At 43.1% G+C, this 27,299-nt stretch overlaps 1 protein-coding gene across 3 annotated transcripts in view; it reads left to right on the top strand.

The window, feature by feature from the left end:
• Nucleotides 1-27,299, top strand: part of LOC147102949 (protein kinase C alpha type) — a 502,947-nt gene that overhangs the window by 460,182 nt on the left and 15,466 nt on the right. For all 3 annotated transcript variants that reach the window (XM_085963926.1, XM_085963925.1, XM_085963927.1), the window contains 3 exons: nucleotides 5,930-6,010; nucleotides 10,212-10,319; nucleotides 19,296-19,436. In XM_085963926.1, the coding sequence (XP_085820052.1) occupies nucleotides 5,930-6,010; nucleotides 10,212-10,319; nucleotides 19,296-19,436 (330 nt within the window). The remainder of the gene's footprint in view (nucleotides 1-5,929; nucleotides 6,011-10,211; nucleotides 10,320-19,295; nucleotides 19,437-27,299) is intronic.

Genomic DNA, 27,299 nt, shown 5'->3' with positions numbered 1-27,299 from the left:
ATGATGTCCGACAACGAGTCACAACCGGCGGAGGAGCCACCAGCGCAGCTCTGCCACCCCGGAGTCACCAGTCTCTACCATTTCATTAAGGCCCGCAACCTGACCTACTCCATCGAGGAGGTCAGGACCATGACCAGGAACTGCCAGACCTGTGCGGAGTGCAAACCGCACTTCTATAGGCCGGACCGAGCAAGCCTGATCAAGGCCACCCGCCCCTTCGAGCGCCTGAGCATCGACTTTAAGGGGCCCCTCCCGTCCTCTGACCGTAATGTGTACTTCCTCAACATCGTTGATGAGTACTCCCGTTTCCCCTTTGCCTTCCCCTGCCCCGACATGACCAGTAGCACGGTCATTAAGTGCCTGAATGCCCTCTTCGCCTTGTTCGGGTTCCCGAACTATATACACAGCGACCGGGGCTCCTCCTTCATGAGCGAGGAACTCCGGCAATTCCTCCTAGAGAGAGGTATTGCAGCAAGCAGGACCACCAGCTACAACCCCAGAGGTAACGGTCAGGTGGAAAGAGAGAACGCGACGGTATGGAAGGCCGTCCTCTTAGCCTTAAAGTCTAAGGGCCTCCCAACCTCCCGCTGGCAAGAAGTCCTCCCGACAGCGCTGCACTCCATCCGGTCATTACTTTGCACGGCCACTAACACCACCCCCCATGAACGAATGTTCGTTTTCCCCAGGAAGTCGACTACGGGAACCACTCTACCAACCTGGCTGACCGCCCCGGGGCCGGTCTGGCTGCGGAAACACGTGAGGACCCATAAAACGGACCCCCTGGTCGAGAGGGTGAACCTCCTGCACGCCAACCCCCAGTACGCCTACGTGGCGTACCCAGACGGGCGGGAGGACACTGTCTCCCTACGAGACCTCGCACCCTCAGCCGATCCGGAAACACCGCCACCACCCCCCCCAACCTCAGTCCAGGTAGACGGCATGCCGGAACCCCACGAGCCCTCGCCGACCACGCAAACACCAGCATCAACACCGGATAAGGCACCAGCACCGGATAAGGCAACACCACCGCTGCGGCGATCGGAGAGGCTTACGAAGCCTCCGGACAGACTGACCTACCAGAATTGGTAGTACACTTCACCCCGCCGGACTTAATTCTAAACAAGGGGTGAATGTGGTAAACCACGTTCACTATCGTATCACTGTTAGTAGTTAGCACTGTTCACCACTGTTCGTTATAACTGTATCACTGACCACTATTGTATCACGGTACGAGGTCGCCTCTTGCCACACTGCTATACCTGGGATGACCACTGCCGACTCCGCCTTGGCTCCACCCACCAGGCCAGGTATAAAGGCGAGCGACTGGCTGGTATTCCTCCTGCTTGGATCGGATCACCCACGAGAGTGGGCTCTGTTATTTAGTCAATAAAAACCTTTAGTCACCTTCGTAACTCTTCGCCTTTTATTGGAGGAATTGATAGGTATATCACAGGCTTTAGTGTTTATTTGTGGAGTTCAGTAGGATGACAGCCTTGGGAAAGAAGCTGTTCCTAAATCTGGTCGTACGGGTGCGAATGCATCTGTAGCGTCTTCCAGATGGTAGGCGGGCGAACAGACTGTGGCTGGGGTGGGTAGGGTCTTTGATGATGGACCGTGCCCTCCGTAGGCAGCGTTTCTGATATATATGTTCTATGGTCGGTAGTCGGGTGCCGGTAATGCGTTGGGCAGTTTTGACTACCCGCTGCAGGGCTTTCCGGTCATGGGAGCTACAGCTGCCGTACCATACCGTGATACAGTTTGTCAGGATGCTCTCTATAGTGCAGCGGTAGAAGTTAGAGAGGATCAGGGGTGACAGATTACATCCCTTCAGCCTCCTCAAGAAATATAGGCGCTGCTGGGCCTTCTTCGCCAGAGAGGAGGTGTTGAGGGACCAGGAGAGGTCTTCCGTGATGTGGACTCCGAGGAACTTAAAGCTGGCCACCCTTTCCACCTCCGCCCCATTGATGTGGATGGGGGTGTGACTTCCGCCTTTGGACTTCCTGAAGTCCACGATTATTTCCTTTGTTTTCTTGGTGTTAAGGGCCAGGTTGTTGTCGGCGCACCACTTCACGAGATGCTGGACCTCCTCCCTGTAGGCTGACTCATCGTTGTTGGTGATCTGCCCTACTACCGTGGTGTCATCTGCAAACTTGATGATGGTGTTGGAACCATTAACAGCCACACAGTCGTGGGTGAAGAGGGAGTAGAGGAGGGGGCTCAGCACACATCCTTGTGGGGCCCCCGTGTTCAGGGTCGGGGGGGGAGGTGTGGTTACCTAATTTGACAGACTGGGGTCTGTTTGTTAGGAAGTCCAGGGTCCAGTTGCAGAGGGAAGTGTTCAGGCCAAGAGTTTGGAGTTTGGTGGCCAGCTTGTTGGGGACGATAGTGTTGAATGCTGAGCTGTAGTCTATAAACAACATTCTGATGTAGGTCTCCTTACCATCTAGGTGATTCAGTGCCGAGTGTAGAGCAGTTGTGATTGCATCCTCCGTTGATCTGTTTGCCCGATAGGCAAACTGGTGTTGGTCAAGGGAGGCAGGAACACTGGCTTTGATGTGGGCTAAGACCAGTCTCTCAAAACACTTCATTATGATGGGTGTGAGTGCGGCAGGTCGATAGTCGTTCAGACACGTCACAGCCGCTTGTTTAGGCACAGGAATGATGGTGGCGGTCTTGAAGCATGTAGGGACTACTGCCTGGGCCAATGACAGGTTGAAGATGGCGGTGAAGACATCAGCCAGCTGATCAGCACATTCCTTGAGTACCCGTCCAGGGATGCTATCCGGTCCAGTAGCCTTTCGTGTGTTCACTCTGCGTAGAGCGCCCCTTACGTCGGAGGTCGACAGAGTGAGCACCTGGTCTTCCGGGGGTGGCAAGGCTTTGGTAGCCGGCTCCTTGTTGTCCCTGTCGAAGCGAGCGTAGAAGTTGTTAAGCTCCTCCGGAAGGGAGGCGTCGCTGACCGGGGGACTGGTGTTTTTGCCCTTGTAGTCAGTAGATGCAGGGAGGATGTTTTCCCTGGCTGGGGAGTCTAGAACTAGGGGTCACAGTCTCAGAATAAGGGGTCAGCCATTTAGGACTGAGATGAGGAGAAATTTCTTCACACAGAGGGTGGTGAATCTTTGGAATTCTCTACCCCAGACGGCTGTGGAGGCTCAGTCATTGGGTATATTCAAGACAGAGATCGATAGATTTTTGAATATTAAGGGAATCAAGGGATATGGGGATAGTGCAGGAAAGTGGAGTTGAGGTAGAAGATCAGCCATGATCTTACTGAATGGCAGAGCAGGCTCGAAGGGCCAAATGGCCTACTCCTGCTCCTATTTCTTATGTTCTTAAAATGTATTTATCTCAACTGTTATTAGCTGCTGGTCTCTGCCCGAGTCCCAATGGATTCTTTTGCCAGTTTCTCTGCTCTTCGGCACTTTAATTTTAATCAGGAGGGCTCTGCTTCTCCTCATCTGCCTGATAGCTAAAATTAGTTTCATGCTGTGGCTTGTACTGCACGACTGTTTCAATCTCATGTCATTTAGGGCCCATGCAGCCAGCAGAAAGAGCCTTCCATCCTATCAGTTTGGACTGGATTTGAATTCTGGTCCAGAGATAAAAGAATAATGTACCAATCCATTGTATTACAGTTTTAATACCTGAAAATAGAGCTGAGATGTAGGATTCACTATAGAAACATAGGAGCGGGAGTAGGCCATTCGGCCCCTCGAGCCTGCTCCGCCATTTAATGAGATCATGGCTGATCATCCAAATTCAGTACCCTGTCCCTGCTTTCTCCCCATATCCCTTGATCTCTTTAGCCTTAAGAAATATATCTAACTCCTTCTGTGCGAGTCATAGGAGAATCCATATTCTAGTATTCTGTAGCACAGTGCTTTGAACTATAGACATGTTGCATGACCAAAACTTAATTTTAATGGGATATTACTGTGGCTGTAGTTTATACTAATGACAGGATGAACTGCAGCAACTCACCAAGCTTACTTTAACAGCACCTTCGAGCTCCAGGATCTGTACAAACTAAAGACATTCGCAACAACATCTTGGGAACATCATTACCTGCAGATTTCCTTCCAGGTCACAAATCATCCTGATTCAGCATAAGGGCCTTGGACTTAAACTCTACTGATTTGGCAGTATAGCTCAGCATTCTGTTTGCTTTGTTAATTGCTGCTGAGCAATAACTGGACATGGTCAGTGTTGAGTCTGTCAACTCCAGATCTCTCTCAGCCTCTCTCCTAGCTAGTTCAGTACTATTCATTACAAAACTATCTTGTATGTTTTCTTAGTGTATTATACCTTGTATTTCTGTTTGTGGGGTACTTTTAGCATTGCTTTTTTTGCTACCAACAAGGATGCTGTGTGCAGTTGATACGCATAAATACACTGATAGATAACAGTGACATAATCATCACATTTACTGAGTTATAATCTACAGTTGATTACTGAAAAGTGACACTATCTGCCTATCAGAAAGAAAAAATAAGTCTGAACTATTTGAGTGCACAACACCATTTCACAGAGCTGTTTAATACCAGAATGTTAAGTTTTGCAGACCCTACTGAAGTACTTGTACTTCCTGTAGAAGCACAGAATTACGTAAATATTATAATGCATGTTTCTCCTGTAGCTCGATGAATTATAAATTTAGAGTTGCTGGTAGCAGAGGTCACATTATAGACCACAGCTAATGTGCTAAGATTTGTGAATGGCAAGCATCCTGAGGCAATGGTGCACTGTCCTCTGCCATATGCTGTGGGAGTTCTTTGAACAGATATTACCAGAATACTTAACTGTGTACATCTGTATTATGGATGTTCTGGCCCTCACTAGGGATAGGAATTACATTTCCAGGAAACTTAATTTCTTGTAGTTTTTGACAACTGTACATGCTCTTGTGACAGTCACAAACAGTTTGTCTCTCTTAATACCCCTGGGGTTGTTTTTACGAAGAACGAGGGAATGTATGTTGCGTACTCTTCACATTTTATACTTTATATCTTCACTCATTGGAGGATAATAGATGTCTGGCAGTGAGTTATAAGGTACTGATTAAATCAAGCAATTCTAGTGGTCATACACACTGAGAGCAAAGGAGAAAGTAAGTGGATCAAGGGCTATGGAACAAAGGCGGGTAAATGGAGTTGACGTACAGATTAGCTATGATCCAATTGAATGGTGAAACAGGCTCAAGGGGCTGAATGGCCTACTCCTGTTTCTATAACCCTTGAGATTTAATTACTGCTTTAAACCTACTGCCAGATATTTATAAAATAGGTTATTTCAAGTCTTTTTTTAAATCCTTATGCAGCAGTTTCTCTGAACACAATAGAAGTACCCTGATTAGGTGTGAAGAAAATGATGATGGATAGGAAGAAGCTGCAGGTATATAGCATGAACACCTGGTATTGTATGAATGCAAGTTTAGTTTTGTGTTTGTTCCATAATACTTATGTTATTATTATGCATGGTAATAGTGCCATAAAGTTTGGGTGAATATGAGTCATGCATTAGTCCCAGTATCTGTTCATTAAGGACCTCGAGTCAAAATGAAGCAATTTTGCTCTGAGGACTTGCTGGGAAGCAAACTCTAAACTTACTGACCCCATGTCCCCTCAACAGAATAAATTCAGAATGATAGTCCTTCCCTTCCCTGCATGGAAGCACCCAGTGCCCACATATAGCTGAGGTGATGCCTTTGTCAGAAAAGATGAATTTCAGGCAATATATCCTTGCCTCCTGCTACCCAACAGTTGCTTACCAAGTTAATAGTGAAGGTGTCATGGTGCTTAAGGCTGGAGAACTTTTTTTTTTTTTACAGGGATGGGGGTGTGTTCTTAGAAAAGTTGAAGCGTTCAAGATGTAATTGCATTGGTTTTCCTGTATTTTTTCCTCATGTTTTGGACTTTTCTTTTTCTTTTAGATTATTGCTTATCAGCCATATGGAAAGTCTGTGGACTGGTGGGCCTATGGAGTATTACTTTATGAAATGTTGGCTGGACAGGTAAGAAAATCCTTGGGAAAGGAGACTTTGGACGGTAAGGTTTTCATGCTTTGTAGCAATGAGGCAGTTATTGAAGAATTTCATATGTAAAAGAGTGGAATTAGATTTTTTTCTATTGCCTTCTCCCTTCAAAAAATATTTAGTGGAACACCTAATCCTGCAAAACTGTTTGGATGAAATGTCAACATTTTTCTTTGTAAAATAATATAAATGTTGGGAAACTAGAGCGGGAACATCCATCTTTAGAATCAAACTGTTAAAAGAATTAGGATTATAATCAGTAAATTGTACTGGGGAAAACTAGCTTAAGAGCAACATTAAAAAGTCTTAAATGCAGGTTGCATAACAGGAAGGGGGAGTGTGGCAAAGAAGTCAGTTTTTAAAGATGGAGCAGAAGAGTTTGAAGCAGGGGAAAGGTGGGGCAATGGATGAGAAAGTTCGTTTAAAAAGAAAGAAAGAATGAATTTGCATTTGTATAGCATCTTTCACAATCTCAGGAGTTGCCAAAGTGCTTCACAGCCAACAAATTACTTTTGAAGTGTGGTCAATGTTGTTCTGTAAAGTGCACGATCGAGCTTCAAGCATAGCTGCTGATAGTGTACAGCACAGTATCATTAGACATAATAGGCCTGAATTTCCAATCAGAGGCTTCGTGCGGGTGGATGCCTCCGTTCGGAAAAAATCTATGAACTTACCCGCTGGCTCCATAGATCCCGAGACTTCCAATCCTGAGCCTCTACTCTACGAAATGCGCAGAGGCCCAGGTATCCCAGGGGCGCATGCGGTTCGCAAGCTTCCCTGGGATCACGTGGGCCATGGGAAAGCAATCAAAGAAGGGAATCCCGCTTCACACTTTTGACAGTTCTCTACGCATAGATCTTTCAAAAGTATGAATGGGGATCACTTAAAACACACAGTAAAACATTAATTTTTTTAAAAATCACACATTTAAAATGAATTAAAATGACATTAAAGTAAATATTTTAAACAAAAATTTAATTTTTTGAAAAAAAATTAAAGTTTTTTTACAGGGCTAAAAATAAACTTACTTTTTTTTAAAAAGTATTTTTAAATTATAAATCAGTGAAAAAAAATTATTTTTTTATTTTTTAAAACTCTTATGCTGGTAAAAGCAGGCCTTTTCGTCGGGTGGAAGTTGTGTAGAAAGCGCAACTCTCTGCCCACGGAAGCCCATCTCCTAGGCATGCGTGCGATCTGTCAAGAGGATTCTTAACAGATCGCAAGTGCTGGGTTTTAGCGCATGCACTTGCGCGGCCCCTACGGGTGTGTACACACCTCGTACGCACCTGTGGGGGTCGGAAAATCCATCCCAATCTTTTGTTGAATTTATGTCAAAGTTCAACAATCACAATGGTTGAAGAGTATCCATGTCCAGATTTTGAGAAAAATATGTTGGGTGGGAGGAAAGAAATATTGCCTTAAATCATGACCAGTCAAAAACAGCTTTGTTGATGTCAACTGGTAATGTTCTTGACATTCATGCAAATCTGGGTGTTAGCCTTAGCTCAGTGGTAGCACTATTGCTTTCTGAGTCAAAAGGTTCAAGTCCGACTCCAGACACTTGAACACATATTCTAGGCTGACACTTAGAGGTGCTCGGAAGTGCTGTCTTTTAGATGAGACGTTAAACCAAGACCCTGTCTTCCCCCTCAGGTGGACGTAAAAAATTCCATGGCACTATTCGAAGAAGAGCAGGGGAGTTGTCCCCGGTGTCCTGGTAATTATTTATCCATCAACAAACATCACTAAAACAGATGATCTGATTATTATCTCATTGCTGGTTGTGGAATCTTATCGTTTGCAAATTAGCTGCCATGTTTCCTACATTACAACACTGACTACACTTCAAAAGCACTTCAGTAGCATTAGTGTACTTTGGGATGTCCTGAGGTCATGAAAGGCACTATATAAAATGCAAGTCCTTTCTTTAAGCTATTTTCTACCAAATGTAACATCCAGAAAGTTGATGTAAGCTGTTTAGAGAACTGCAGCTAAATGTCAGCAAAATTGAAACCATCCTCTTCAGATCCCACCAATACCTACACGCATCCAGGCCTTGACTCCATCAACTCCCCCCAAGCTAAGCTAAGAGATATGGAACCTTGATTTACTTGTCAACCCAGAGTTCAGTTTCCTTTTCTACATCGATCTGTTACTCCGACTGCCCATCTTTCACCTCAAACGTCACCTGCTCTATCCCTACCGCTCTCCCACTGCTGCCAAAACCTTTATCATCTCAAGGCTCAATTTCTCCAATGTTCCCCTTGCTGGCTTTCCTTCTTACACCCTCCATAAATTGCAACTCATCCAGAAAGCATGGCCTGCATCTTCACATGCACAGAGACTAGCAACTCTATGACCTCCCATTCTCACCACATTCTGTAGACTTCCCATACTTCAGTGAATTGATTTTAAGATTCTTGCCTCACCTTCTCATCCATTTGTGGCCTTGCTCCCTCAGTGATTGTCTGCAGACATAGATTCCTACATGCGTTGTGTGTCTCTGATACTAGTTTACTCCTTCAGCCACTATGCTCTGCTGTCTTCCCTCAACACCTGTGCCTTCCCATCTTCTTTCAAAAACTTCTTTGAGACTTAGTCAATGGCTCTTTCACACTCCCACCCTCTTCCTTTCTATTTCCTGTTCAGTGTCCACCACTCTGGAAAGCAGTTTGAGATGTCTCTTTGTACGTAAGGAGCACTATAGCAATGTAAGCTGTTGAAATTCTCTGTTGTACCTTTCTAAAATTGCCTGCTGTTGACTAGCACCGTCCTGCGCCCCAGGATCCCATACTGGAAAGAAACCAACACAGTAACTGACAAATGAGAGCAACTGTGAAACTGCAGAGAGCAAAATTCGGAGACTACGGTCAATGCTTGTCACAGCAGGGCACTGAGTAAGCAGCAATCATCAGCTGCCAAGCTGAGCCACAGCAGGAGTGAAGAAAACCATGTGACAGGGTAGAGGAGGGGACGGTAGTTCTTGTACAGATACACTGTGCAACAAGGTAGTAGGTTGCATATTCTTGCCCAAGATGAGTCATAACAGATTTCCAATCTTAGTCTAGACCATTGCTATATTGGGTCAGTTTATTACAGGTTACACGGTACTTACAGATACATTCATTGTGGATCTTAGAAAGTTATGTATATTTGGGTAGTGCTAAACATTGATAGTCATGGGGAAATATACAGCTTGATGGACAATGTGGTATATTCTGGAGCAAGGGTGTAAAGAGTAATTTCAAATAAAGCAAATACCTTTTACTGCCTCTATGATGCACTTTTAATGGTCCACTCACTAATAGTTTGAATAAGGAGTGGTTTATAATACACTCCTAAAAGTGCTTATTCCAACAATGAAAGACATTATGATATAAGATGCCCTTTCGTAGGCCTCCCTGCAGCACACCAGTGACAAACAACAGGGCAAGCAAGTTGTCAGCCCTGCTAAAGTTGCTTTGATGACAGCCAATAAAAGGTGTGCAAGAACTTGGGATTACTTTCCCTCTTGATTTATATGCCATGCTGCATCTCTTATATCCCTTGAGGCTTCTACTCAAGGCCTCTATATGGCAACATTCCTGAGCTGAAGAGCTCAGCATTTGGAATATGAGAATGAATGTGTTACATTATTCCTTAATGCTGTGCAGTCCTGATCTCAGCCATGCCATCAGCAGAAGGCCTTAAGCAGAGCTCTAGAGGTCTAGTGCTTTATCAAGGAACAGAAAATAAGAGGGAATTTCATCCCAGGCTACTCCTTGTACTTGCTTATGGTTGGCTCAAGACTCTGGGAGCTTCCTTAGCCAGTGACAGTTCATGGATTGTTGGGCGGGAGAGAGAACATTCAGCCAGAAGCATTTACCATTGTTGGTCTGAAGTGTGAAGTAGGAAAGTTAGGAAACATCAAAATAAAAACAAAATTGCACTCAGAGAAAACTTAAGAACACAGATTGGTCCATGCAGCCTTACAAGGAAAGTAAGAACGAAAATTGTCAGATATATTTTTGAAGTCTCCACATAAAGTAGGTTATGTTAAAATAGATCAATGTAGTATAAATGCTACTTGAATTCAAAGTGTTGAATAACCTTCATTACAGTATCTTGTTTCAGATCTGCTGGCAGTTTTAATAAAACTTTAACTAAAGCTTTTGGTGGTTTGCTTTTTGTGTTCTGACAGCCTCCATTTGATGGAGAAGATGAAGATGAGCTCTTCCAATCTATAATGGAACACAATGTATCTTATCCCAAATCACTGACAAAGGAGGCAGTCTTGATCTGCAAGGGGGTAAGACATCACTCTGCTACCATGACAACATTTATTGAAAGTAATACGGTATTGCCACGTTTCATATTGTAAGGTTAATTATTGCTGCTCTGTGACAGACTAACCTGATTAAGAGCTTTCATGTGGATTCTTTGTGAACACAAATATTTGACAGTAATAGGGACAACTAACAGTTATCTGACTTCTTGAAGTATTGATTTCTAGTGGGCAGCCTTTGCTAGCAATCTTTCATTTAAAGCTTTTTCACTCAACCTATTTTTCTTAACCAATTTTCTGATCAACAACATAGCTGGAATCTAGCTCAGTGCATCCTCCCCTGAAGTTTTCACATTTATTTTAATTTTTTTCTTTATGAAATTTTACCAGATATATTTAAAATGGAAGTTGCTTTTAAGGCAACATAATTTTAAAAAATTCTAATTTTTTTTGGTCCTTTAGCTGATCCTAACTAACTTTAGTTCAGCTGCAGTGGGAGAGATAACAACAACTTGCAACACCTTTTATGTAGAAAAATGTCCCATGGTGCTTCACAATGGTGTAAGGAAAAAAAAATGGTCCACATGTCAAAGAAGGGAGGCTGCTTCCCCTGACTGGGGGAGTCTAGAACCAGGGGCGCAGCCTCAGAATAAGGGGTCGGCCATTTGGGACTGATATGAAGAGAAATTTATTCACGGAGGGTTGTGACCTTTGGAATTCTCTCCCCCAGAGGGCTATGGATGCTCAGTCGTTGAGTATATTCAAGACAGAGATCGATAGATTTTTGGATACTAAGGGAATCAAGGGATATGGGGATAGGGACGGAAAGTGGAGTTGAGGTAGAAGATCAGCCATGATCTTATTGAATGGCGGAGCAGGCTGGAATGGCTGAATGGCCTACTCCTGCTCCTATTTCTTATGTTCTTGTGTTCACTTGAAGGAGATCTTTAACCAAACCATCAGTCATATGCTGCTCTCAGGCTTACCATGTGTGAATTCCAACTCCTCAGATCAATCAGCATGAAGTACCAGATACCGCCCATACACTATTCCTTCCTCCAAATCTTAAAGCGCCATCTGCACATAAATTCACAAATTTGACCCTTCTTGACATCCCTAAAACTAAATTATCCTACATTATACTACTTTTGTCATGCACTTATTTGACCTCCAGTCTTTTTCCCACTCATTCACTCCCCCTTAAGTGATAATGTTGTGATTGGTCTTGTGGTTAGTCCTTGATATGAATGTAGCGCTTAGTGTCACAAGAAATACTTGTCCGCACCAGTGACAATATATTGGCTTCCTTTCTCCCTTAAGGACAACAATTGATTGATGGATAGGACGAGTTCTCAATCTCCTCCTTTATTCCATCCCTATTCCATGGTTTTGGTGGAAATGTTATGTGCATATAGATTCAACACAAGGGCCCCAATATTTACAGGGAAGGTGCAGGAGAGCGCTGAGAAAATCTGGCAAGGCTGGGGACATAGAGGTCCTGCCGAATTTAACGGCAGGACCTCATTATAATTTCTTTCTTCCATGGCCTGCCCGACAGCCAGCCAAATTGACAGGCAGGCCAGCTGCTGGGCGGGAAAACAAGTGGCAAGAGGTCGCAGCCAGGGACCCTTGGGAATGGTCCGCGGCAATTGGGAGGGAGGAAGAGATGGGGACTTGGTGGGTGGAGGAAGAGAGCGGCAATAGGGAGGGAGTGATCAGGGCTTGGTGGTGGGTGCGGGGTGGGGGTGGGGGGGAAGAATGAGTGGGAATCGGGAGGAAGCGAGCGAGAGATCAGGGCCTGGTTTGGGGTGGGGGGGGGGGTTTGCAGGAAGAGAGCGGCAATCAGGAGGGAGGGAGCCAGAGAGATCGGGCTGGAGGGCGAGGTTGCCGATCGTGACAAGAGTGAAAGAGGGGAGGCCAAAGGCTTCCTTGTGGGGCCGGGGGAAGCCGTCTTGTTCCTCCTGGCCCACAAGGAGTGCTGGAAAAGGCACTTAACCTGTGGAGCCAGCAGCTTCCTTTTACTGCTGTGTTTCCCGAGCCCCGGGAAACCCAGCCGGCAACTCTTAAATTTAAATCAGGCTCCCAATTGCACTGTGGGAGCCTGATTTAAATGAAGTTTCCCGTCTTTAAAGCACGCTACCCGCCACAGTAAGAATGGTGGTAGGCCCATACATGGCGGGTTGGGGACGCATTTCCTATTTTTAATTTTTTTTAACCCTCTCTCGCCCGTCATGGGGGTGGGATTATATCAAGGCCAAGATGTCTGTACTCTGCCATCAGCAAGGTAATGATATAATAGTATGTCACATTTCCCCTTCCCTTCCACCAGGCAATACTGCAGTGACCTATTTTACAAAGGGTTGGAGACAAAAGAAGAAATGAATGTACCTGCCTGACATTCATTCAGTGCTTTCTTAGCTGCTTAAACAATTGTGTTGACAGGAAAAAGCAAAATGTATTGTCCGATCACATTGTGCAAAATTCAAATTTGGAACATTTTAAATGATAAAGTATGGTTACAGCTTCACTCTGCTTGATAAAGGCAGATACAAAGCTTGAAAATGCAAGGTTCAGACTGTGATTTCAGGAGCTTGTGATATTATCCTTTAAAAAGGCACTTTTTGAAAAACAGTGGCCTTGAAATTACACTATGCAATAACAATATATGAATGCTTAATGCATCATCCGAAACTCCTTTGTCCACTATTTTAGCGGAGGTATTAATCCATTTCTTAAAACCAGTTAACTCCATTTAAGTAGTGGACAAAGAAATTTCAGACAAACAAGTTAAGTATTCTCATGTTATCCACACTGTAATTTGAAGGCCTGTGTTTGGAAACCTCTTATTTGTCAAACACTGCAGCTTGATGACATAATTAATGTTGGAGTTACCATAATGAAAATGACATGTCCTTTCTAAAAAAAAAACGTGCAAAAACATCATTAACGAACACTTTTAATTTTAATTTTTGGCTTTTTGTCAAAGATTTCTTAAGTATTTTTGCTTAAAAAGACTCGTCAGAGGAAATGACAGGAAGTGTTAATTCGCCTGGTAGTGTGAAAGACCTGAAATAATAAGCACATTTGGAAGCTAAATCATCCACAACTAATGGCTGTATCTCTACTGATACTCATTATGCTGATATATTAATCATAATTTCCACACTTACTAGCTTCAGCAGTTACTTCAAACCAATTTCCTTGATGTTATCATTGATCCTCACTGTTCAAACAATTTATTTTTTAAAATTAGGGTAGGAGGGGATAAATAACCATGATTGGGATTCTTTGAAACTGCATTTCCTAGTGGTGCTGATGTTGACATCCAGTTTAAGAATTGGAACAGGAACTCTAAAATCAGTCAAAATCTGGTTCCAAAATCATGCAACAACTACCCCGGTGTGCTCAGTAGAGATACACCTTCCCTCTGTTTAGTGCTGATCCCAAACAACATTCCCACAGTGCACTGGTTAATGGTGCAGCTCATTAATGAAATACTATAACACCAGCTGTTCAACTAAAACAAGTGTTTTTTTTTAATACACATGGATTTGTTTTGAGATGGGTACATTTGAGTTGAATTTGTACCTAATTTTTCACTGGCGTTACTTGAACTATGCCATTTTCTGCTGGGCAAGAACAGAAGTGGTAATGGCTCACTACAAACCTAGGCATGTTGCACCAATTAGACCAGTTCCAACAACAGCAATAACAACTTGCATTTATATAGCACCTTTGACATAGTAAAAAGTCTCAAAACGCTTGACAAGGGCATAATCAAGACAAAAATTTATACCGAGCTAAAGAGGGAGACATTAGTTCAGGTGGCCAAAAGCTTGGTCAAAGAGGTAGATTTTAAGGAGCATCTTAAAGGAAGAGAGGGAATTCCAGAGCTTAGGGCCTAGTTGGCTGAAGGCACAGCTGCCATTGGTGGGGCGAAAGAAGTTGGGGATGCACAAGAGGCCAGAATTGGAGGAACTGAGTTCTCAGAGGGTTTAGGGCTGGAGAAGGTTACAGAGGTGGGGAGGGGTGAGGCATGGAGAGATTTGACCACAAGGATGAGAATTTTAAATTGAGGTGTTGGTGAACCAGGAGCCAATGTAGGTCAGCGAGCACAGGTGTGATTTGTGACAATGCAAGAACTGGTGTGATGATGAGGGTAAATAAAAGGTAGCCCTTGATACAACAAAAAAAGCAGCATGGTTTGCTTCCAGTTTGGCCATAATCTTAGTGCAGTGCAACTGCACGCTGGTTTGGATTTAGATTCCACATCCCCTTCCTCCCCTGGGAATGCACTACATAATGACATCTGTGATGTCATTGCGTATATGTAGTTTGGAGCCTTACAATTGTAAAAAATATAATTATACAGATTTTGCCTGAAAGCTAATATAGATCAAACAATGGTGAGCTGTAGTTTACCCCCAGCTGTAGACTTCTTGATCAGCAGGTACTTACAACTCATGAATTTTTCAGTCTTGATGTCAGTATCTGGTTTATTACTTCAGAATCTTCATTCACAAGGGCATCTACCACATTTATCTCACATTTTTAAGTGAAACAATTTTTCCCCCCAATTATGGTCATTTGTTTTCCTACTCTTGGATCTCCCAGTGGCACATCATTTCTTGATTAAAAGAGCAGATAGGTGGATGATTTGCTCCCAGGTCTATACCATATCAGTGCTGCTCTGTAATCAGTCCTGAGGTGATTGTGGTTCATTTAGATCTTGCCTTCTCCCACCTTCAGTGAAGATGTGCCTCGTCTTTCCTTAGGGTTCACCTCAAAAACAGCTCCTTCAATATTGACCACTGAGCATGCGAGTGTTTGTGGATACACTCCCATGTCATACCAGGCTGTAATATACTAACATGCTAGGACATCAGAACATAAGAAATAGGAGCAGGAGTAGGCCATTCGGCCCCTTGAGCCTGCTCCGCCATTCAATAAGATCATGGCTGATCTGATCTTGGCCTTAACTCCGCTTTCCTGCCTTTTCCCCATAACCCTTGACTCCCCTGTAGCTCAAGTATCTATCTATCTCTGTCTTGAATATATTCAATGACTCAGCCTCCATAGCTCTCTGGGGTAGAGAATTCCAAAGATTCACGACCCTCTGAGTGAAGAAATTCCTCCTCATCTCGGTCTTAAATGGGCAACCCCTTATCCTGAAACTATGCCCCCTAGTTCTAGATTCCCCCACGAGGGGAAACATCCTCTCAGCATCTGCCCTGTCAAGCCCCCTCAGAATCTTATATATCTCAATAAGATCACCTCTCATTCTTCTAAACTCTAATGAATATAGGCCCAACCTGCTCAACCTTTCCTCATAAGACATCCCTTTCATCTCAGGAATCAGCCTAGTGAACCTTCGCTGAAAACCCTCCAATGCAAGTATATCTCTCCTTAAATAAGGTGACCAAAACTATATGCAGTACTCCAGGTGTGGTCTCACCAACGCCCTGTACAATTGTAGCAAGACTTCCCTACTTTTATACTCCATCCCCCTTGCAATAAAGACCAAAATTCCATTTGCCTTCCTAATTACTTGCTGTATCTGCATGCTAACCTTTTGCATTTCATGTACGAGGACACCCAGATCCTTCTGTACCGCAGCATTCTGTAGTCTCTCTCTATTTAAATAATATTTTGCTTTTCTATTCTTCCTACCAAAATGGATAACCTCACATTTTCCCACATTATACTCCATCTGCCAAATTTTTGCACACTCACTTAACCAATCTATATCCCTTTGCAGACCCTGTGTCCTCCTCACAACTTGCTTTCCCAACTATCCTTGTATCAGCAGCAAATTTGGCTACAGTACACTCAGTCCCGTCATCCAAGTTATTAATATAGATTGTAAATAGTTGAGGACCCAGCACTGATCCCTGTGGCACCCCACTAGTTACAGTTTGCCAACCTGAAAATGACCCATTTATCCCGACTCTCTGTTTCTGTTCGTTAGCCAATTCTCTATCCATGCTAATATATTACTCCCAACACCGTGAGCTCTTACCTTGTGCAGTAACCTTTTATGTGGCACCTTATCGAATGCCTTTTGGAAATCCAAATACACTATATCTGCTGGTTCCCCTTGATCCACCCTGCTCTTACATCCTCAAAAAATTCTAATAAATTTGTCAAACACGATTTCCCTTTCATAAAACTATGTTGACTCTGCTTGATTGTATTATGATTTTCTAAATGTCCTGCTACTACTCCCTTAATAATGGATGCCAGCATTTTCCCAATGACAGGTGTTAGGCTAACCGGCCTATAGTTTCCTGCTTTCTGGCTCCCTCCTTGAATAGCGGCGTTACATTTGCGGTTTTCCAATCTACTGGGACCTTTCCAGAATCTAAGGAATTTTGGAAGATTACAACCCACTATCACTGCAGTCACTTCTTTTAAGACCCTAGGATGCAGGCCATCAGGTCCAGGGGACTTGTCAGCCTTTAGTCCCATTAGTTTGCCTAATATATTTTCTCTAGTAGTTCCTCCCTCCCTTTTGCCCCTTGATTATCTACTATTATTGGGATGCTTTTAGTGTCTTCTACCGTGAAGACAGATACAAAATATTTGTTCAAAGTCTCTGCCATTTCCTTGTTAACCATTATTAATTCCCCAGTCTCATCCTCTAAGGGACCAACGTTTACTTTAGCTACTCTCTTCCTTTTTATATACTTGTAGAAGCTCTTACTGTCTGTTTTTACATTTCTTGCTAGTTTACTCTCATAATCTATTTTCTCCCTCTTTATAATTTTTTTAGTCATCCTTTGCTGGTTTCTAAAAATTTTCCAATCTTCTGGCATACCACTAATCTTTGCAACATTGTATGTCATTTCTTTCAATTTGACACCATCCTTAACTTCCTTTGTTAGCCACGGATGGTTCATCCTTCTCGTAGAGTCTTTCTTTCTTACTGGAATATATCCTTGTTGAGAGTTATGAAATATCTCCTTAAATGTCTGCCACTGCTTCTTACCATTTAATCTATTTTCCCAGTCCACTTTAGCCAACTCTGTCTTCATACCTGTGATAATAATAATAACTTCCGGGAAGTTATGTCATCACTTCCTGTGAACTATGAACTGTGTACATACCTCACTTCCTGTCATATGTCACTTCCTGTTGGACTGGTATAAATACTGGTCTGTTCAGTATTGTAAGAGGCTTCTACCAGAGGCATGGTAAAGACCTCTCTTGTATATAGTGTGTTTATAAGTTACTTAAAGCTTACTTTAAAGTTACTTGATGGTAAGACTCCTTTTTCTTACATCAATACCTTTGCAGTTGCCTTTATAAGTTTAAGAAACTAGTTTCAGACCCAAGTTTCTCACCCTCAAACTGAATGTGAAATTCCCATATGTTATGATCACTCTTCCCCAGAGGATCCTTTACTAGATCATTAATTAACCTTGTCTCATTACATATTACCAGATCCAAAATAGCCTGTTCCCTGGTTAGCTCCACAACGCACTGTTCTAAGAAACCGTCCCGAATACACTCTATGAACTCGTCCTCAAGGCTACATTTGCCAATTTGATTTGTCCATATGAAGATTAAAATCGCCCATGATTATTGCAGTACCTTTCTTACAAGCCCCCATTATTTCTTGATTTATACTTTGTCCTACAGTGTAGCTACTGTTGAGGGGCCTATAGACTACTCCCACCAGTGACTTCTTTCCCTTTCTATTTCTTATCTCCACCCAGGCTGCTCAACTAAAATGAATGTGATATTTTTAAATACACGTGAGTTCATTTTAAGATAGGCAGTATTAATAACAACTGATAACCAGAATTAACTAACAACTGCTCAGTGTGCCACTCCCTGATGGGCAGTCACACAAGAAACAATGGCTCATCACTGTTTGGGCATATTGCGCTAATCAAAGCAGGATTAATGAATATTGGCCACATGCTCTTGCAGTGTAATGATGAAAGCAAACAAAAATACAGCCCTTAACAATACATCACGTCATATGAGTTTTTAGTATTAATATCCTTTGCTGGCTGGAATCCCTGAATCAATTGGCAAAAGTATTCAAATGTTCCAATAAATCTTTAACCGCAGGTATTCGAAAATAACACGAGTTCATGTTTATTTCTGCCAGTGGTGATGAGCCTTAGAAAAATTAGAAAATTTCCTCCAAATGTGTTTGAGCTTGATGTGTAATTTTTTCCAATATATGCAAATATGATACACCATTTACGAATCAATCACAATAGGAGTTATTCATAGAATCATAGAAATTTATGGCACAGAGGGAGGCCATTCGGCCCATCGTGTTTGTGCCGGCCAAAAAAGAGCTATCCAGCCTAATCCCACTTTCCAGTTCCTGGTCCGTAACCTTACAGCACTTCAAGTGCATATCCAAGCACTTTTTAAATGTGATGAGGGTTTCTGCCTCTACCACCCTTTCAGACAGTGAGTTCCAGATCCTTACCACCCTCTGAGTGAAAAAGGTTCTCGTCAACTCCCCTCTAATCCTTCTACCAATTACTTAAATCTATGCCCCCTGGTTATTGACCTCTGCTAGGGGAAATGGGTCCTTCCTATCCACTCTATCTAAGCCCCTCATAATTTTATTCACCTCAATCAAGTCTCCCCTCAGTCTCTTCTGTTCCAAAGAAAACAACCCCAGCCTATCCAATCTTTCCTCATAGCTAAAATCCTTCAATCCCAGCAACATCCTCGTAAATCTCCTCTGTACCCTCTCTAGTGCAATCATATCTTTCCTGTAATGTGGTGACCAGAACTATACACAGTACTCTAGCTGTGGCCTAATAAGAGCTGCTTGTGTTAAACTTTTGGCAAAATAGTTGCTTTAGAAATGTCCTATTAAACAGCATTTATGGCTTGTTCTTTTTAGTCCACAAGAAAGACAACTCAGCACTTCGGAGAAGCTCTTAGAGTTTATATATATCCCTTGCAAGATATTTGATGCGTAATCTATTTTATCTCAAAAGTTTTTTTTATATTTCTATTTCACAGCTAATGACAAAACATCCAGCAAAGCGTCTTGGCTGTGGACCTGAGGGAGAGAGAGATATCCGGGATCATGCTTTCTTCCGGAGAATTGACTGGGAGAAACTGGAACAAAGGGAGATACAGCCTCCATTCAAGCCAAAAGTGGTGAGTGTGCCGAAATGCATGCACCGTTGATGTCATGTGTAGGAAAAGTAGGTTATGTGCACATGCAGAAACAGCTGAGTTCAGATTGATAACATTTCCATTAAACAAATAGCTGGGCTGAGACAGCAGGGTTAAAGAAAATTTAAGCATAATGCTTCAAGCATGCATTTACAGTACTACATTTTCTAAGGGTTTTGAACTAAAATTTGTCCAGAAAGTCGCTTCCTTTAAGGAGTCTGTTGGAGTTATAGGAAAACAAATAACCATGAAACTGTAACTTAGTGATTATTACCAGACAAATAGCCTGAAGGACTGATGGGAAAGGCTCGTCACTGTCATGTGTGCATCCAGCATATCTAAATGATGTTCTTGCCAGTGGCAAATGGTTTGTTATATGTGACTATCACTGTTTAGGAAATAGAGAAAGCCAAGCTCCTCAGAAAAATGAAGAGAGTCAAATGTTCTTGACCCACATCAGACTGATTTCTGTGCTCCTGAAGCAGGAAAGTACTCTGTCATCAGCTTTGTTGAATGAGATCATCCTGATTATATCCAGAAAAGCTATATGTTCCTTGTCAGAGTTACAACAGACTGTGAGGGTTCATTTTCCAAGCATAGCTTCTCTTGTGCAGTTACTATACAGCTAAGTTTCTCCTTTTAAAAAGAAAGAATCAGGGTGGTGGTCTAAACATGTTGCTGTATCCTAGTGCAGTCTCACAGAATGACAGGCTGCCATGGCAGTACTGATAACTGTGGCATGCAGTCAAGTGGGAGACCAAGCAGTTTCCCCACAGGGAAAGAGAAAACTGAAGAGCAAGTCAACCTGCTTTACTCTCACGTGCCTCAGCTAAGGTAACAGTAGCACTGGCAGAAGCCTAGGAGCAGGCTACCATCTTGCTGTCTGCACTGAAGACTGGTAAGTGATACAGAGAAGAATAGCTCTTGAAAACAATTAAGGAACTAAAATATTTAAAAGCTGTGCAGAATATATTTAGATTTCTTAAACACAGATGAAACTCTAAACATATAACTGAGACAGACTTTATGCATCGTGGCTGTATGTTTACTACAGGTGAAAGCACTGTATTTTTCACTCCAAAATGTTTTCTTTACTTTATAATTCAATAGGAAATAGTGGGAGCCAGAGAGGCTGGATAACTATTTATAATTAACTTTTTAGTTAAGATTCTAGCACATCAGTTTTGCATGGGCCTGCAATTCTGCCACCAGGACCACAAAACAAAGACCGATCAGGAAGGTTATTTGGCCCATCTCAGTTCATCCATCCAGAAGCACACTACAGTTCCCCCATTGCAGCATCTAATGTTTTCTTAAATGATTCTAAGGTTTTTTGCCTCCACTTCTCTATGCAGAATAACTGGTTGATGATCACTCTGGATGTGAAGACCTAATAGTGCCATGTTATCTAAACTTCCAAAGGGCATCTGACAAAGTTCTACACAAAAGGCTATTAGTTGAGCTCAAAGCTGTGGGGATTCAAGTTAAATTTTGGGAACGGATAACAAACTAGTTCTAGGGTAGAAAATAATGGGTTCTTGTTAGAGGAATCAGGGTGGGAGGAAGTCTGAGTGGGTGCCTCATGGATCAGTATTGGCACCACTGCTGTTACTAATTTACATAAATAAATTGGATTCAGAAGATCAAATTTGCCAATGACACCAAACTAGATGGGGAGGTGGAATCAGAGAAGCCAGCTCAGGAATTACAGAACGAATTGGACAAAATATCTAAGTGGGCATAACAGATGAAACTTAATAGTGCCAGGTGTAAAGTACTACACATAGGAAAGTAAAATGGGTAATGGATGTACTCCATAATTGGTGTTGAAATTGCCAATGTATGAAGTTGAAAGAGACCTAGGAGTTTTAGTAAATTTAATGCTTAACATGTCCAACCCAATGTAGAGCAGCAATCAACAAAGCCAATAGAAGGGTGAACTATGTAGCCAAAATAATAGAATGCAAGTCAGAAAAAGTTGTGGTCAAACTGTGAGAACACAGCTTGAGTACTGTGTTTGTGTACCAAAACATAGGAAGGCACTCTTGGTGCTGGAAGCAATCCAGAGAAGAGCCACAAGGCTGATCCCCAAAGTTATAGGTCTGAATTATGAGAAAAAACTGAAGAAACTTTTAACCTTGAAGGACCCAATACTATTTCCTGCAATGACTTCTCGTTACCATGAGAATATAAGAACATTTGCCAACATGCTTTCCAATTTTAAGCACTGTATGAGTGAAACTAGTAACTTTAGTGTTTGATGAATATTCAAAGTTTCAACAACAAAGACTGGATACATAGTACAATGTGTCAACAGTGGCTTTTTACCAGATCTTAAGTTAGTTTTAATTTTACAGAGTACCACAAACAAGGCAGGTTGCACTCATGTAAGTCTTATTTTTTCATTTAAGAAGCACCCCGTAGGCTTTGTTCCATTAACCCTTTCAGAACAGTGACAACATTTTGGCAACAATGTGATCTTGTTTCAGATCACAAAGCAATTGTGTGTGCGCTTTATTTTCCTTTTTCTAACGTTCAGCAAAATGAGTTCCGAGTTCATGCTATAACATGTGTGTGTGTTCAAATTGCAACAAAATACAAGCACTCAGGAGCGCAGGGTTGTATTAAAATACTACTGAAGAATCACGTGGGTATTACTATGATTACTGAATACTTTGATCTCACTCCATTTATACTAAAAAGAATGTTGGCAGTCTTACATTTTCCACAGTACAAAGGAAACTAAGCATTTGGACTTGTACTAAGGCTGCTTTTAGACTGGTCCTCCTTTAGTTCCAATTCCAGGAGACTGGCATTCATAAGTCAGCTCCCCAAATTCCCAATACTAAATCTGGTTCCCTTATCCGAACAGCAGAATCATACACCCAGTTTTTTTCTGCTACCATAATAAGGGAGACAAATTTAGTAGTGTAAATGCAGCAACCCACCTCACAGCTACCAGATTCTCAGAATCTGAACGAAACAACTCAGCCCCAGGACATCACTGCAGGAGTTCCTCAGGGCAGTGTCCTAGGCCCAACCATCTTCAGTTGCTTCATCAATGACCTTGCCTCCATCATAAGGTCAGAAGCGGGAATGTTCGCTGATGACTGCACAGTGTTCAGTTCCATTCGCAACTCCTCAGATAATGAAACAGTCCATGCCCGCATGCAGCAAGACCTGGATAGCATCCAGGCTTGGGCTGATAAGTGGCAAGTAACATTCGCACCACACAAGTGCCAGGCATTGACTATCTCCAACAAGCAAGAGTCTAACCATTGCCCCTTCATCTTCAACGGCATTACCATCACCGAATCCCCCACCATCAATATCCTGGGGGTCACCATTGATCAGAAACTTAACTGGACCAACCCCATAAATACTGTGGCTACAAGAGCAGGTCAGAGGCTGGGTATTCTGCGACGAGTGTCTCACCTCCTGACTCCCCAAAGCCTGTCCATCCTCTACAAGGCACAAGTCAGGAGTGTGATGGCATACTCTCCACTTGCCTGGATAAGTACAGCTCCAACAACACTCGAGCTCGACACCATCCAGGACAAAGCAGCCCGCTTGATTGGCACCCCATCCACCACCTTAAATATCCACTCCCTCCACCACTGGCGCACCGTGGCTGCAATGTGTACCATCTACAAGATGCACTGCAGCAACTCGCCAAGGCTTTTTCAACAGCACCTCCCAAACCCACGACCTCTACCACCTAGAAGGACAAGGCAGCAAGGCTCTAAGTCACACACCATCCTGACTTGGAAATATATCGCCGTTCCTTCATCGTCACCGAGTCAAAATCCTGGAACTCCCTCCTTAACAGCACTGTGGGAGTACCTTCACCACATGGACTGCAGCGGTTCAAGAAGGCAGCTCACCATCATCTTCTCAAGGGCAATTAGAGATAGGCAGTAAATGCCGGCCTTGCCAGTGACACATCCCAGGAACGAACAAAAAAAATGATCATTCAAAAACTCCTTAATTTACTCCTTTAAAAGTAGGGAACTGTTTCCATCTAGTGTAACACCCTTCCATGAATAAGTGCCTTGTGCTGAGAGTTCTTCATTAAATGAACAATCACATTTATCTTCAAATTACAGCAAAATACTGTGCTGCAGTTCTAGAACTGGTATGTATGTGATGGTGGCACACATTGGTAGGACAAAGGTTCACAAGCACAATTCCACTTCCAAGCATGTTTCTGTTGTCCGCATACAAGTATGTACCAAGCAGAGCTACAGCAGTTTCCCACAGGAAGGGGAGGGAGAATTGGAGGCAATCAGCCTGTGCTGCCCCTTCTTCTTCTTCTTAGGCAGTCCCTCGGAACCGAGGATGACTTGCATCCACATTAAAAATGAGTTCGCAGGTGACTGATGAGTCCAATGCGGGACCTACAGTCTGTCACAGGTGGAGCAGATGGTGGTTGAAGGGGTGGGTGGGTGGGGTGCTTGGGTTGACGTGCGCTCCTTGCGCTTGGCTTACGCTTGTTCCCGGCGAAGAGACTCGAGGTGTTCGGCGCCTTCCCGAATGCTTCTCCTCCACTTTGTGCGGTCTTGGGCCAGGGATTCCCAGGTGTCGGGGATGTTACACTTTTTCAAGGAGGCTTTGAGGGTGTCCTTGAAGCGTTTCCTCTGCCCACCTGGGGCTCTCTTGCCGTGCCGGAGCTCCGAGTAGAGCGCTTGTTTTGGGAGTCTCGTATCAGGCATGCGGACAATGTGACCCGTCCATCGGAGCTGATTGCCCCTTAGGCACATAATAACAACTAGTTAAAGAGAGGCATGGAAGGGGAGCAGATTCTCTGCCTGCTCTTTTGTTACAGAATCCAGAAAAATTACAATATTTGGAAACGTAACCGATCATGTCTGCTTCAATAACCAATTCAACACAATAGGTTAGTTGTAATTGTCTCTTCATAATGCACATTTCTAAATTTAAATGATTTTTTAGCAGAGAAAATTACATTCAGATGAATTAATTAAACTGTGTGCTAATTGCAAATGTTTGAATTTGACCACGCAGTCATGCTACTGCTTTGCCTTGTCATATTAGTTACACTAATTTGGATCTGATGTACAATGAACCAATGCAGCATGTGTTTGTTACAGTTTAACCATTTGAAGACTGATTTATTTTGCACTGAATTGGCCTGTCTATTTTTGTTGTGACCAATATATTAATTTATAAACCATATAACTATTATGTTACATTTATTATCATTTATCTTTACCCATGGTGGTCAGCATTAGCAAGAATGCCATCCTATGAAATGTTAATGTACAGGGTTGGAAATGTCATAACTGAAAGTTGAAGAAAAACTGAGGTTGATGTTAAAAAGTTCCACTCCCTGATGGCCAGCAAATTAATTTGGTGTGTGGTACTAGATCATACAGACCAGATGGTCCCAGGCATGTGTTGAGTTAGCTAATCTTAGCTGGGACAACAATTGGACACCACATTTGGCTTCAGAGTTGTTGGGCTAGGGAAGGGAAAGAAACACTTGCTCCTGATTGAAATCCAGTGAGCCATGCTGGAAATGAACTTATCTGGACATCCAGTGAGGACAGCATCTGACTCAGCTGTGACACCATTCATGATAGAATACTCTGCTAACACTCATTAACTTGGTTTGTGACTTGAAGAATGCCACTTGAGTGAGGTAGTAGAGAATTGCGAGCTCCTGTAAAACTGTATGCCAGCAATAATCTGCACTTAGGAACATAGGAATAGGAGGAGGCCATTCAGCCCCTTGAGCCTGTTCAGTTTGATCATGGCTGATCTGTATCTTAACTCCATCCGCCCACCTTGGTTTCATAACCCTTAATACCCTTACCCAACAAAAACCTATCAATCTCAGTTTTGAAATTTTCAATTGACCCCCAGCCTCAACAGCTTTTTGGGAGAGAGTTCCAGATTTCCACTACCCTTTGAAGAAGTACTTTCTGACATCACCCCTGAACGGCCTAGCTCTAATTTTAAAATTATGCCCCCTTATGCTGGACTCCCCAACCAGAACAAATAGTTTCTCTCTATCTACCCTATCAACTCCTTTGATGATCTTAAACACTTCAATTAGATCACCCCTTAATCTTCTATATTCAAAGGAATACAAGCCTAGTCTATGCAACCTGTCCTCATAATTTAACCCTTTTAGCTGCAGTATCATTCTGGTAAATCTGCTCTGCATCCCCTCCAAGGCCAGTTTATCCTTCCTCCTGAGGTGTGGTGTCCTGAAATGCATGCAGGACTCCAGATGGGGTCTAACCAGAGCTCTGTAAAGCTTCCACCCCTTTGTACTCCAGCCCTTTTGAGATAAAGGGCAACATTTCATTAGCCTTTTAAATAACTGTTTGTACCTGTTCACTAGTTTTTAGTGATTTCTGTACTTGGATACCTAAATCTCTCTGCTCATCCAGTTCCTAGCTTCTCGTCATTTAGAAAATACTCTGATCTATCTTTCTTAGGCCCAAAGTGGATGAGCTCACATTTTCCTACATTGAACTCCAGTTTTTCCCACTCACTTAATCTATCAATGTCCCTTTGCACCTTTCTGCTCCCATCTACACTATTTACTGTGCCACCTAACTTAGTGTGGTCAGCAAACTTGGATATACGGCTCTCTACGCCTTCATCCAAGTCATTTATAAATATAGTGAAATGCTGAGGCCCCAGTACAGATCCCATGGGGACACCATTAGTCACATCCAGTCAATTTGAGTGCATACCCATTATCCCTACTCTCTGGGGGGAATTTTAATGTTCTGGCACACTGGGAGCGGGGGCCGGTAGTGTGATATCTGGGTTTCCCCGCAAATTGTGGAGATTTAACTCCACAGCGTACGTGTGACGTCACTGACAGATTCTCCGCCCAGAATCAAATCAAATCAAATCAAAATCAAAATCAAATCAACTTTTATTGTCATTGTTAGTGCACAAGTGCAGTACAACAAAATGTAGGCTTGCGGCTCCCGAGAGTGTACATTTGGATTAAGACATTTAAACATTCAACATACATTTGGCTTGTAGTATATTAACATAAACATAACCATAATAAAGTGCATTGGCAGATGTGCAGGCTTTAGAGTTTATTTGTGGAGTTCAGTAGGATGACAGCCCTGGGAAAGAAGCTGTTCCTAAATCTGGTCGTACGGGTGCGAATGCATCTGTAGCGTCTCCCAGATGGCAGGAGGGCGAACAGACTGTGGCTGGGGTGGGTAGGGTCTTTGATGATGGACCGTGACCTCCGTAGACAGCGTTTCTGGTATATGTGCTCTATGGTCGGTAGCCGGGTGCCGGTAATACGTTGGGCAGTTTTGACTACCCGCTGCAGGGCTTTCCGGTCATAGTAGCTACAGCTGCCATACCATACTGTGATACAGTTTGTCAGGATGCTCTCTATAGTGCTGCGGTAAAAGTTAGAGAGGATCAGGGGTGACAGGTTACATCCCTTCAGCCTCCTTAGGAAATATAGGCGCTGCTGGGCCTTCTTCACCAGAGAGGAGGTGTTGAGGGACCAGGAGAGGTCTTCCGTGATGTGGACTCCGAGGAACTTAAAGCTGTCCACCCCTTCCACCACAGCCCCATTAATGTGGATGGGGGTGTGACTTCCGCCTTTGGACTTCCTGAAGTCCACAATGATTTATTTGGTTTTCTTGATGTTAAGGGCCAGGTTGTTATCGGCGCACCACTTCACGAGATGCTGGACCTCCTCCCTGTAGGCTGACTCATCGTTGTTGGTGATTTGGCCTACTACCGTGGTGTCATCCGCAAACTTGATGATGGTGTTGGAACCATTAACAGCCACACAGTCGTGGGTGAAGAGGGAGTAGAGGAGGGGGCTCA

This window comes from Somniosus microcephalus, chromosome 21, assembly GCF_052327205.1.
Source record: "Somniosus microcephalus isolate GS21.2 chromosome 21, FLI_Smic_1.0, whole genome shotgun sequence".
Classification (NCBI taxonomy): Eukaryota; Metazoa; Chordata; class Chondrichthyes; order Squaliformes; family Somniosidae; genus Somniosus; species Somniosus microcephalus.
This window is presented reverse-complemented; position numbering and strand designations above follow the sequence as displayed.